A 14,359-nucleotide genomic window follows, 5' to 3' on the forward strand; every position below is an offset into this window, starting at 1 on the left:
CTCTTGCATTCTCTTGTGCGACAATGTTCCACTGGTACAAAACATTTTGCCAGTGGAACCAGCATACCACTAAGTGACTTGAACTTAGCTTGAACATTGAACACAACTGTATAATTCTGGAATCTTTTTTTTTAGCTAATAGTCTTCACTCCAAAGTCTCTGTTGCGTCACCCAGAAGCTCGTTCCAGCTTTGATGACATGTTGCCAGGTATAGCAGGCTTGGGATTGGGTTCAGGGAGGGATTTCTTCTCTTGTATTCCACTGCCAGGTGGAAGATATGTGACTTGGTAGTCAGGTGTAGAAACGGTAGCCTTGATTTGGCACAGCTGTGCCCTGCACCAGAATCTGATATTTTTGTGAGCGGCCACAAAAAGCAGGTTTCCTGACTAGCTCTTAAGTTTTAGCTGAAGACTTGCTCCCACACTTTCTGCCTTCTGTGCTATTCATGTGGTAGAATTATAGCCAGGTAGAACATATTCTTTAAAAGGTTTCTTTGGGAGACCGCTGCAGAGACTTGTTCCCCTGTTACTGTGGAACAGACTTCAGTCTCATTTCTATTTCAGCTTGCAAGGAAAATACAGGACAGCTTCCCAATCAACACTTTAAATGTTGCCATAGTCTTCCACAGTAATAAAATTAAGATTTTATGCCCTGACAGTGCTGAGACCCACATGTGAGCCTCTAACTCTGTCTTAAAGTTTGCGCATCACTAGATTGCCAGTGTGAATAGCAGTTGCCCCTTGACAACCAGGATTAGTAATGCCAGAAGTGCTGCATTAGCATCTTCATCTCTTTTCTAGAGGGTCCTATATCCTCTATTGGCACATTATTGTATTTCTGGGACTCTTGCATCCCTGAGGACAGATGCCATCACCATTGCTAAAATTATGCCTTGGAAGTGAGTGTAGCTATTGCTTGCCTCAGACCTGGGAGCTTTGGAGCCCAGGTTTAAAGGACCCGATTTGGGACTTTGCTCCTGCTCTTAAGATACAACATGCTGGCAGGGTTGTGCATTGCTTCTTCCTTCTGCGAAGAGAACCATGCACAGGAACCAGTTCTCCACTGCAGCTTGTCTGACCCAGGAACTCCCAAGTTCAAACTGGGCAGCTCAAAATTCCCTGAAGCATTATTTCCATAGCTCTTTTGCTTGAACATTAATAACATTAGTGATGTACAGTATGTCCTATGTCTGCCAAGAGTAATTGTTTCTGAAAAGGGTGCGTTAGCATTAACTGGGACCTGTAGCTAAGCCTAAGCATGTTCAACTGAAATACTTGTATATTCTTCTCCTGTTTGTACCTGCCTCCGTTTTTCCTTTGTCAAGTTTTAGATTGCAAGTTCTCTTGTGTTCTGTAAAGCACTGTGCATGCTGATGGGACTATATTAATTATTATTATTATTAACTTGTATACTTAAAAAAAAAACCATTCCAGGCACTCATTTCCAGCGTGTCATCCCAGAAAATGGTCCTGCTGCACAGAATCCAGAGGGGGTGAAGCGAGTTCTCTTCTGCACTGGTAAAGTCTACTATGATCTCACTCGAGAGCGAAAGACCCGGGAGATGGAAGCAGATGTGGCAGTCACAAGGGTGGAACAGGTAGGGGAGTGTAGGAGCAATTTCTATTACTTAAAATTGTCACTGTGAGCCTACAATGTGACCTTCTGAGGTCTGAAACAAAGGATTTCAGATCTTATCTTTAAACTGGAAGGAATTTGTAGGAGGAGAAATGTGCTGAATGTCAAACTGATGTTCCCAAACCCCATAGCCAGATAGCTTAGTCTAACCTTCCAGGTACTACTCTGGAGGCCATGAAACCTCACGATGGGGCATATTTTTAGTACTTCATCTGAGCCCTATGGATTAAAGTTCTGAAGTGGAGCATTTCTCATTCAAGCATTCTGCAGACATATGAAAGGCAGCTTATTCTGGTAACAGTATCTTTCCTAATGGTGTTGAACACTAATGTGCTGAGTGTCATGCCTTTGACCCCCACAGGTGCCAAGTGCATGCTTCAGACTCAATTCCCCACCTGGGCAATTGATCTGGAACCCAATACCCCCCTTGTCAAGGTTGTGCGATCAACACCAACCCTGCGAGGTAGAAGATAGGCTGCCACCAGCCCTTCAACCGGTTCTACTCTGAGATAGGGGAAACCCAGAGCCCAGATATAAGTAAACCAAGGATTCCTAAAGACAAGAGCCAAACAAGCACTCCTTGTCCAGAAGCCTTTGGTAAAGCCAAAATACACTCTTGGTAGTTTGTGGTCAGTGGTCAAGGTGCTGGATTCAGAACCAAATTGGTTTCACTCAATGAACACACAAGGATAATAAGAAGTAGCTTTATTAATAAAGTTGAAGTGCACAATTAATAGCAGCAAAACAGTTCCTTAAAACCACACCCAGCCAGGGGTTTAGGTATAACATAAGAGAGTTCAAACACAACCAGAAAACAACAAACTAACTAGCATATTCTACTTACTGAAGAGGTAGTTGTTGGTAAATCTCATCTATCCTCAAAGAGACATCAGCATAGTAAGAAGCAGTGGAACCCCACATGGATAACCACCGTTCCAGATGGAATCCAGGGGAACGCTCAAGGAACATCCAGGGGAACAAAGGCTATGGGTCTCATCCCCTATACTTAAGGAAAAACCCCAGCAACAGTTCAGGATGGATCAGCCAATCAGGGGGCTTCTGATGCAATCATATTCCGGAAGCTTCTTCACTTTTTCACGCCTTGCAGGCCCCCCTCCCCTCTCTGCTCTCAACCTTCTCGGCCCCGCATGGCCTTGAGTACCAGGCTCCCAGCAGACAGCAGAGATAAACAGGTGTTACTATTCAGGCCTCCCAATTACTTACAGCTGGAAACGAAACTTAAAATTTTCCTCACAGAGGCCCGTCTCCTCCCAAGATTCCCTGTATCTGAGCCATGTTACAAGAAAACCGGGTTAACAAAATTGCAAGTTCATGACACAGAGCACTTAAAAGATTCAGGTCAGCTGAGATTTCTACAGTCAACATCTCCATTAAGCCCTGGGGCTTTGCTGCCTCCCCACCTGCTGTATTAGCAAGGACAGATGTAAACATTTTGGCATTCTTCCTTTGCTTGCAGGGAAAATGAGATTTTGCCTATGATGCTGTTACCTGAGAATTCCCTTTGGCCTGGAAAGGCACCTCAGACTTCAAATAGTGTAACGTTGGTGCATATAAAAAATGTTTCTGGACTGAGGAAGCTTTTTAACTCAAGGAAAAATGCTGCATCCCCATTTCTTACTGCCTGGAACTTGTAAACCAAGGATGCCATTTTCCCCACCACAGTTTGTGTATCTCTAGATGGATGGTCACAGGCCTTATGAACTATAAACCTTTTCTATTCCTTGTAGCTATCGCCATTCCCCTTTGATCTCCTGTTGAAGGAATTCCATAAATACCCAAATGCAGACTTGGTCTGGTGTCAGGAAGAGCACAAAAATCAAGGATATTATGATTATGTGAAGCCTAGACTCCGCACAACCATCGACCGTGCAAAGCCAGTGTGGTAAGCACCTTTACTGATGGTCAGGTGCCAGATCAGTGGGTGGAGGTCAAGCTGTTTAAATACTTGCTGTGGAGAGGGCATCGGTAGACACACTTGTGAAAGAAGAGTGAGTGGAAGAATGACTGACATGGTAGGAGGGAAGTGGGATAGAATGTTGGGTAGAGTTAGAGTGAGTGACCCTTGAAAATGACAGTTGAAAGGCGAGTGGGGCAGCAGGATTCAGATGAGAAAGTGTTTTATTTATTTTGTTTTATTACCATTATTTATATCCTGCCTTTCAGTATCTATTGTCTTTCCAAGGCCCCTTAAAGTAACATTAAATTACTTTAAAAACTCAAACAATATTAACACATTGAAAACACATCAGGATCCTTACCACAGAACAGCTGACAGTAGATCGCCAGGGGAGGCCGGGGGGGGGGGGAGTCCAGTTGGAGCAGGCTCCAAGGTGGTCTTCACCTATAACTGAAAGCATTTGTAAAAGAGTTAGGATCGCTGTTATAAAAGGATGGTTACTTACGTTAAGCTAGGAAATTGGTGTACAATGACTATCTGTTCTGTTCCCTAAATCACAGCCTACTTTCTGGTCTGGGTGGATTCTAAGTTAAATATCCCTTGCCCCACATGTCTGGTGTGGATGTCCTCAAGTAAGAATAGAACAAGAGCAGTAATGCTCTCCCTGTAAGTCAAGAGGTGGTGGCAGCAAGTATGTTAAGGAGAGTCTGGACTCGATAGAGTAGCTGAGTGCCTGACCTAGTGACCATCTGGGGGCAGGCATTTGTACGGGTACCCCAGGAATGTCACAGCAATACTATGTATGTGGGTTTACATAACTTTGCCTAGTACTCAGTGGTGACAATTGTGCTGGGACTTAAGGGGATTGCTCTGATTCCTATTTGTGGGGTACTCAAACTGCACTGGGGCACAGGAACGGTCTACACTGTGGAAACAGGGCAAAAAAGGTGGGGGACCAACTCAGCCAAAGCATGAAGAAACAAAAGCCCACCCATGACTTTCTGATGGCTAATCCAGGAGCAGAGAAGCATGAGGCTACAGTCATTAGGGCCCAAAGTACATCCCTAGCCTTGAACTCCGCAAAGCCCCATGTCTAACTTGTGTGATTGTAGGTGAGCCCTTAAACACCAGTTACAAATCACTATCCTGTCTTTTTCTTCCCTCCTCCTCTCCTTGCCTAGGTATGCTGGGCGTGAACCTGCTGCTGCACCAGCTACAGGCAACAAAAAGAATCATCTGACTGGACTGCAGCGCTTCTTGGACACTGCCTTCAACCTCGACTCTTTCAAGGGCTTGTTTTAGATACACTTGGAACTGGTTCCGCAGCGCACTGTGTGTGTGTTTCTCTGTCTGCTCATTTTCTTTCTATGTCCTTAACTATAGACCTTGTAAGCAAACGTAAGGCGCCTGTTATTAATCTCTTCTTTGCTGTTGAGGAACTGCCTCTTCAGTGATCCAGAATGCTTGTGTTAAGGTTTTATCTTCTGCGTGCTGCAGACTTCTGGAACAGCGTGATGTTACTCCATGTCCTTTTTGAAATCCCTGGGACTAGCCAGCTCCAGTCCCCAGAATGAGAGTTTTGGAGGGACTGGTATTTGCCTTCCAAACATGTGTCTCTGTTTTGAGACACTGATGACTCCATATAATGCCTAAATTATTGTTCCCAACCCGACAGTGATTCAGGAGGCAGGCATTGCTTTGGAATCACAAAAACAAATGTGCCTACCTGGAGGGGCAAGAGGTATGACAGTCTTTTCATTCTCCTTGATGAAAGAAAGGTTGATCTGGTACAGTTCTTCAATTGTGTGGTAAGATTCCCTTTCCTGAAGCATCACATTCCTAGCACTGAAAATCCTGGGCTAGCACCTTAAATCACTGCTGCTGTTTCCTGTGGTTTAGCAGCCTAGCATTACCTATACTGAATGCACACAGACAGTCTAAACTCAGGCATTCTTCCAGAAGGATTTCCCCTCTTTTAATGAAGATGTTAAAACTCAGTCAGCCACTGATCTGGTTTCTGATTTATTCTTTTAAAGCTGCAGCCATTTGTAATCCTATATCTCATCCTGGATAGCAACCTATTATATATTGGAACCTAAAGAATCTGTTACACAGTCACCATAGCCACTTCTGTATGGGCTTCTAGGTTTGCTGTGCTTTTGGGTGCTGACTCTGTACCTAATGAAAGGTATACTTGGGAATTGTTAAATTCACTGGGTTCCCATGAACTAATGTTTTGTATGGGGAAACCATGAGATAGATGCTTAGATTACACTAAAGTGCATCGTTGCTGTTGACTAATACTACATCAAGAGCAAAAGTTGCATTTGAGACTCTCCTATCACTTGAAGAGAAGGAATTTTTCCCCTTTGTGGGTCATACTCATGTTGCACATTTTTTTCTGAGTTTTGGACAAATGGGATCCACCTTTGCTGCACACTTGTTTCAAAAAATACTTCCATAATGATTATTTCAGTGTTTACTGGGAGTTTTGCAATTTTTTTAAGAACTACTTGTGCAGTTAGCAGATGAAGTAATTTTTTTTAAAAAATCTCTCCATGCAAAACTTTTTGATGAGGCCTGAATCAACTACTTGGCATAATTGATATATAACCTGCTAGAAAAATGCTTGTATTGGTGTCTCTGATCTGCACTTAGCTTTCTGTCAAGATAAATACTTGTCTCAGAAGGCTCAAACAAGGATGTAAAAACAGGTCCTGTTTCCTTGTCGCTGGATAGAAGTGAGTCCTACCCTATGTTATCCTAGCTCTATGGGCTTTAGACTGTGTGAGCAGAGGTTAGGGTTGTGTGCACTTTTGATTGTAGGAGTAACTTACACCTACTTCTCATCGGCTTTCTCCTGAATTACACAGCTTCTCAAGCACAGCCCAGTTTTGGAGGGGTGAGGTGGGGAACCCTTGGTGAAACCAGTTGTATGTTGTGACTGTAACCAAAAGGTTTTTGAGTAGATTCAAACATCCTTTCTGCGAACCTAACTTTTGTTGTTGTAGCCTTCTGCCTTTCTTGGGCTTCTTAGGTGTTAGAGGCTACTTTAGCTGCTGCCAGAGCAAGGTCCCTCTCTGTAGGTAGCACCATAACAAAATAGCTCAAAATTGATCCCACGTGATTCTTTGTTCTGCATCCTCATCCATGCACACACTGAAATATCTTCACTGATCTTAGCAATGGTGATTCCATTCACCTTCCAACTGCAGTTCATGGGCTCGAGCAGCCACAGTTCAACCCCTTCTCCCCTTTGTGGCCTTTGCAACAGGGACTGATGCCATTACTTGGCTTTTTTTTAACCTTACTGATAACTGGCAACTGCTTCCAATCACAGTAATTACACAGTGGTCTGTTAGTGATAGAATGTACTTCAGTGCTTTGGCTGCCCCTTTTCCTCCATGCAGTCTGCATAATGTCACATGGTGGCAACAGCAGCAGTGACTTGATTGGTAAAGAATGTTGAAGGGAGAAAATCTGCACCAGGTTGAGCCTGCCTTCCTTGGACAGAACATATAGCACGTACATGCCATTGCACTTCTGTCTAAGTATGTGTCTATTCTGTGTCAAATCCCATGAGCTTCTGAATGTGCTCTGTGCATGCTGCCATGCCATGTAAGAGCTTCTCATCCCTCAAAAAAAAAATCTGAACTTCTTGGCTGTCTTTAGCAGATGTCCAGTTCTATATTCATCTGGCTGACTCCTGGGCATTACTGAGAAACATACAGTCTCCTTCTGTCCCCTAACTATCTTCTGTGTGTGCTGCCAGCCATACCAAAAGAGTGTGCCATCTTGTGAATAAAGACTTTTCTATAATATAAGAATCTGTACTGCTTCGCTACAGGGATCCGCACACTCTAAAAGTGATGCCCACTATTAGAGAGTAGGTTGTCATGACGCGGGTTTATGTGGGACTGCAATATTTGCTCTTTAGCTCTGCAGAAGAAAAATCCTGGTGTCTAACCTTTGCCAAAGCCAGGGGCCAGTGGAGAGAGGGAGGCTGCCTATTCAGGGCTAGTGCTGCCTTGGGCCTCACCTTAAACTCACAGCCTGACTTATTTATTTTGGTTTTTAAATTTAAAAAAAAAAACCAGATGTGTCTGGCATAAACAATAAAGCCTGATCTTCTGCTCAAAGTGTCTCAAGCTTGCTCAGTTGTTTGAGATTTATTATTTCATCCAGTGCAAATGGCAGAGGCAGGTAGAGTGGAAATCAAGTAGGGCCTGTTTGGTGTGCAACTTTGCATACTGTGTTAACGTTGTATAAAATGGCTTGAGCCAGTGGCAGGCAGAATCATAGTCTGTGCTTCTCTGAGCTGTTTATTATAGTTGGTGAGCTATTTATTATAGTTGCTAAGCAATAAGTATACTTTGACCATGGTCTGGAAACCAACCATCTCCAAGTTATGGTAATTAAAAACTCAAACATCTAAAAACTCAAGCACTTCAAGTTCTGAAGTAGTTCAAGCTGCAGGTTCAGGTGGTCCAACAAGGCAAGTATATCTCAAGGTAAGTACTGAATCAGTAGCCGCTATTGGACTTCAATATGACATAATTACCTGACTTGATCAGAGGAGGCAATGTTAAAAATGGGATGCTTCGCAAGTGACTTCCAAATTTCTCATATTGGCCTTTAGCTAACAAGCATCAAGGATAATATGCCATGTTTTGCTGCAATATTCTGCAACTAGTTAAGCCTGGAGAGAGACTTATTTTAAATTAGTTTTCTCTAAAATGTTCCCACTGAAGTTGGCTAATTGTACAGTGGCAAAAGAAGCCATAACATGAGTGTGCACAGGCACAGTTTAGTTTAAAAGGGGGGGGGGAAGCTGCCTTGAGCTGAATAAAGAGCCCCCAATTAATTGGGTGGCAGATTTCTAAAAACTGCTTAAAGAAACCAAAGCCGGCATCTTAAAAAAAAAAACAAAAAAAACACCACCACCCCTTTATTTTCTCATGCATCAGGGAATACCTCTTACTATGGTACTACTACTATGACACATGTGCATCATCTAAAAACAAAAACAAAAAATGTGCCTTCAGGAATACTGTGTTTACCTGTATGAAATTTTTTTCAACTAAGTAATTAATTACTCAGTTTTAGAAATGTAGTTGGGTCTAGCCATAGAGAACATGAAATGATAGTGGCCAACGCATTCCTGTTTTTTGCTAATCAAGACGCTCCCCATGCTCTTCTTTCAAATGAAGTTAGACTGTTAGTCTCTCAAAACAAGCTGATTTTGATGGAGCAATTTCTTAGCTATTTTCCCATTCACCATTATTGGAATGCCTGGAAGACGTTAAGCTCTTTATGTGGAAACAAGCCTCTGTCTAGGCAGCTCACAGTTTTAAGCAGAGATTGGCAAATAGACATAAGGACATAAGAAGAGCATGCTGGATCAGGCCAGTGGCTCATCTAGTCCAGCATCCTGTTCTCACAGTGGCCAACCAGGTGCCTGGGGGAAGCCCGCAAACAGGACCCGAGTGCAAGAACACTCTCCCCTCCTGAGGCTTCCGGCAACTGGTTTTCAGAAGCATGCCTCTGACTAGGGTGGCATAGTAGCCATTGATAGCCCTGTTCTCCATGAATGTCTAATCTTTTAAAGCCATCCAAGCTGGTGGCCATTACTGCATCTTGTGGGAGCAAATTCCATAGTTTAACTATGCGCTGAGTAAAGAAGTACTTCCTTTTGTCTGTCCTGAATCTTCCAACATTCAGCTTCTTTGAATGTCCACGAGTTCTAGTATTATGAGAGAGGGAGAAGAACTTTTCTCTATCCACTTTCTCAATGCCATGCATAATTTTATACACTTCTATCATGTCTCCTCTGACCCGCCTTTTCTCTAAACTAAAAAGCCCCAAATGCTGCAACCTTTCCTCGTAAGGGAGTCGCTCCATCCCCCGATCATTCTGGTTGCCCTCCTCTGAACCTTTTCCAACTCTATAATATCCTTTTTGAGATGAGGCGACCAGAACTCTACACAGTATTCCAAATGCGGCCGCACCATAGATTTATACAACTGCATTATATCAGCTGTTTTATTTTCAATACCTTTCCTAATTATCCCTAGCATGGAATTTGCCTTTTTCACAGCTGCCGCACACTGGGTCGACGTTTTCATCATGCTATCCACTACAACCCCGAGGTCTCTCTCCTGGTTGGTCACCGCCAGTTCAGACCCCATGAGTGTATATGTGAAATTAAGATTTTTTGCTCCAATATGTATAATTTTAATTTGTTTATATTGAATTGCATTTGCCATTTTTCCGCCCATTCACTCAGTTTGGAGAGGTCTTTTTGGAGCTCTTCGCAATCCCTTTTTGTTTTAACAACCCTGAACAATTTAGTGTTGTCAGCAAACTTGGCCAGTCACTGCTCACTCCTAATTCTAGGTCATTAATGAACAAGTTGAAAAGTACAGGTCCCAATACCGATCCTTGAGGGACTCCACTTTCTACAGCCCTCTGTGACGTCCTTCCCTGGTTCTCCCTGTCAGGTTCCCACCTGCTTGTGGCTACTGCCTTTCACTAGGCACCACCAGGGATACCACCAGTCCGGACCGTCCTTTATATGGTTTCTCACTCTGCTCTAGCACAGATCTCACTAGATCCCCCTGCTAGGCAGCACCACCAGTCACGTCCTATAACCAATACTTCCAGAGACTTTGCCTGAGTCTCTCTCTAGCTGGTTACTTTTGTGACTGCGTGCTTATGCTGTTCCCAACCCCCTTGTATCTTTATAGATAATGCATACAACTCTGGGTTGCTCTGGATACTTGAATTGTTATTAATCCTCCCTTCACTGCTCCCACCATTAGATACTGTTTCTGTTCAGCCTTGGTAATTACCTTGCCCTCCCTTCTGGTCTGTATATCCCCCAGCCAAGGATCAGGCCTTTGGTAAACCAAATAAGTATTTATTAAATATCAGAAATAACAAGATTAGTTTTAGAATGTTTCACAAGCGTATGGTTTCATCTATTCCTGTTTTGTACTTGACTTATTATTAATCAGAACTCCAACTCCCTCTTTCTCCACACTCCTGACCTCCACCACCAAACACGTTCTTCTCCACCCTACTAACATCCACCCAGATTCAACTATCATTCTTCCATTTATACTCCCAGCCACTCAAATGCTCAGCCAATCATCCAGCATTCTACTGCTCATGTACTCCCCCCTCCTCTTTCACTCCATTTACCATATGTCTTCTATATAAACAGCACTTACCATATTTACCCTACAAGCAGGAACATCACACCCTCCATTGGGAGAACTGTCCATTTATTCCTACTCTCTGCTTTCTGCTTCTTAACCAATTTCTTATCCACAAGAGGACAGTTCTAGAAGATGTGCACATATTTGCTAACTCTGGAGTCATACTCTTGTCCTGCAGCATTTTGATACATGTAGTCATTTGCCCTCCCCCTTCCCCCCAAAAATGAAGTGCTGTGACTAATAAATATTACTGAAACTGCTGATTGTCCCAGGAAGAAGCTGCTTTTGTCTGACAGGCCCATGGCAAATAGATTCAAGGAATGATTTTTATCTTGGGGTGGAGGAAAATTATCTTCCATCTGTACTGTGGTCCTGATCACACGAGGGAGGGGGATTACAGCTGCTATTTAAAAACAAAGCACAAGGCACAAATATGAAGATGCAGTTAACTAAACATATCAGTCTATTAGCCACTATAATAAAGTAACAATTTAGATCAGGGCCATGGGGGACCTGTGATCCCCCAGCTGTTATTAGACACCGGTTCCCATCTGCCCCAGCCAGCCTGGCCAATGAATCATATAATGGGACTTGTGGCCTTGCAGAGGTTGCTGGATTGTAGGTTCTCCACCCATGCTGTCCAGAATGTCCTTGTCAAAGGCAGTATGTTTCCATTCTCCCCTTGTGTCACAATGCAGAGGAATAAGGGTTAACTGTTACCTTGTGTTCTGCACTACAGAAAAATAACAAAAGCTTTAATTGCCACTGCAGTGGTAGTATAAATAGGACAAATTAAGTGCATGATGGATTAAGGTACAAATTGTACTGTTAGAGGAAATAGGTGTGAATTCTCCATGATTAGCACACCATGAAAAGAAATAGCAACATACCGTGCAGGAAAGCTCTGGTCCTGATTTTCAGCTCAGTCATACTGCTGTAACCATTGGGACTCGAGCACTGTAATGTGTTCTCCAGGTTTTTATCACTTTATCCCTTTAAACAAGGAATAGCTCAGATGTCTCTATTGTTTTATGGGCAATGTGTCAGGGTTTTGTTTTGTTTTTAATATCCCATGGATTCAGATCAACTTATACTATTTTTTCCAAACAATCTGTTCCCAAGGGGCTCACAATCTGAGGTGGCGGTATCTGTGGCCTGCCCACCAGTGGGTCCAATTTTGCTTGTGAGGCTGTTTTCCCAAAACCACACCTGCCAATGTCAATGGGTGACATTAGCTGATGGGTGGGGGCAGAGTTAAGTTCTGAGTTGGTTGCACCCACCAGCTTCCTGCAAGGAACCGGCACACAGCCAATGCAGCGGGATTGAACCCTCCATCTGCTGATTTTCAGGGCTTCACATTGTTTTGTTGATAAATAGAACAAGTGAAATAGGTTTGGGCTGGGTGGGGAGCAAAGCTGAATCCCACCTGTGATCTTCATCTGAAATTTGCATTCACAGCTTTATAGAGAGTTCTAGAGCTGTAGAACTTTCTGAAGAAAGTGGCCCCTTTAACACATTTCATTAACGATCTTTTCAGGAATAATTCATGGTACTGATTGTGACGTACGAAAGTGCTTAAATATCTTGAGGCATAACAAACTTGGAAGATGCCTCTCCTCATACCCATTGTTATCTTTAAAATAGTCCAATAACCCTTTTAGGGCGTTTGGAAGAGTTTTATTGTAACAGCCCAGATGCCTGGAGTCAATGTAATGGGCCTCTATACATTTCAGGATAAGATTTTTTTTTTCTTCACGAATGGGTTGTAATGAAGCCACTAGATGGCAGCACATTATTAGCATAGATGTCAGGTTAAATCTCATATGGGACCACGCATTACTTCGAAAGATGTTGCTGCAAGCATTTGAATTCTACAAAGCACTTCAGCCAAAATGCATGTTCATAACAACCAAAGGTGGAACAAAGTGCTAGACAAAGAGAAAGTACAACAGCTCAATGCAGGGGTGATGGACCTTTGGTCCTCTGCATGTAGGACTAGTTCCCATCAGCCCCAGCTAGCATGGCCAATGGTCAAGAATTATGGGAGCTATAGTGCAGCACCATCTGGAGAGCCACTGACTTCCCATCCTTGTGTTAATGGAATCCTCCCCCCTTTACCTTGGTGGTTCCCAAGTTGTTCCAGTGACAGCTAATTCCATGCTTCATGTTTTATCCAACACTGCCTTTGTTTCTTGATTGACAGTTTTTGTTTTTAGAGAAAACTGGGGGGATAGGTTTCCTCCTATCAAGGGCAGAAAGGCTGCTTTTCTTGTTACAACTAGATAACTGGGTTTGGCTGCCAGGCACCACTGTAGTAATGAGCAGGTGATGTCAGAGAGGTTATATAGACATCTCTGCAAGAAAATGGAGACAGAGCAGAACTTTGCAAGCTTCTCTACAATTTTTATGCCTTCTCTTGAGATTCAACTACCCCCACCCCCTTCTGAATTTACTCTTATGTTGCAGCTCCCCCTAATTGAGCATTGATAACACTGGTGGACAAATAGAGATCCTTGTGTGCAATAACATGCACGCTGCTACTTCCTTTGTTGTTATGTGCCTCCAAGTCGACTACGACTTATGGCGACCCTATGAATCAGTGACCTCCAAGAGCATCTGTCATGATGCTACTTCCTATGGGCTCTATAAAGAAGGTCACTAAGTCACTAGCATTAGACGTGGAACAAAACATGGCATTGTTGACTCCAAAACCCCAGAGGGGAATGATCATTTGAACCAAACTGCAGCAATCCCTGAACATCAGCCTGGGATGATGGGATATGGCAGATGCAGTTGGCCCCACAAATCCACCACCTCCCCAGGTTTCTAAGAGGATACTGTCTCCACCTGCCTTTGAACTTTATGCATCCCTGGAACATTGCACCCTTCTGCTTCTCCCAAGGGTAGCCTGCCCCTAGAATTTCAGAATTGCTGCTCTAATCTAAATGTATGTTACAATTACTATGCTTTTTCCAGGCAGAAGTATGGCTCCTGGTGCTCTGTATGTGTGTGTGTGTTCATTTATTTAAAAGTATATCAATATTTCAAAAATATCTAAGCAATACACTATCTGAAAACCAAACAGCATTAAAATAGAGCCAATAGTAGAGTTTTGGGCCAGATCTTGGTAGACCAGGGTTCAAACCCTCACTTGGCCATGAAGCTCACTGGGTGACCTTGGGCCAGTCACAGTCTCTCAGCCTAACTTACCTCACAGGGTTGTTGTAAGGATAAAATTGGCAAGAGGAGAACCATGTCTGTATTCCACCTTGAACTCCTTGGAGGAAAGGTGGGATAGAAATGTAGTAGAAATAATATATAATACAAAACCACAACCTAAAACCAATGAAATAACAACATAAAAACACATTGTTATATGCCTTCAAGTCAATTACAACTTATGGCGACCCTATGACTCAGTGACCTCCAATAGCATCTGTTATAAACCACCCTGTTCTTCAGATCTTGTAGGTTCAGGTCTGTGGCTTCCTTTATGGAATCAATCCATTTCTTGTTTGGTCTTCCTCTTTTTCTACTCCCTTCTGTTTTTTCCAGCATTATTGTCTTTTCTAGTGAATCATATCTT

At 43.1% G+C, this 14,359-nt stretch overlaps 1 protein-coding gene across 7 annotated transcripts in view; it reads left to right on the forward strand.

Annotated features, from left to right (window-relative positions):
* Positions 1–7,692, forward strand: part of OGDH (oxoglutarate dehydrogenase) — a 73,118-nt gene extending 65,426 nt beyond the window's left edge. For all 7 annotated transcript variants that reach the window (XM_061593334.1, XM_061593336.1, XM_061593332.1 and 4 more), the window contains 4 exons: positions 136–208; positions 1,434–1,597; positions 3,384–3,538; positions 4,735–7,692. In XM_061593334.1, the coding sequence (XP_061449318.1) occupies positions 136–208; positions 1,434–1,597; positions 3,384–3,538; positions 4,735–4,855 (513 nt within the window). In that variant the 3' untranslated portion in view covers positions 4,856–7,692. The remainder of the gene's footprint in view (positions 1–135; positions 209–1,433; positions 1,598–3,383; positions 3,539–4,734) is intronic.
* The last annotated feature ends 6,667 nt before the right edge of the window (positions 7,693–14,359 follow it).

The sequence above is a fragment of the Rhineura floridana genome, chromosome 12 (genome assembly GCF_030035675.1).
Source record: "Rhineura floridana isolate rRhiFlo1 chromosome 12, rRhiFlo1.hap2, whole genome shotgun sequence".
Lineage (NCBI taxonomy): Eukaryota > Metazoa > Chordata > Lepidosauria > Squamata > Rhineuridae > Rhineura > Rhineura floridana.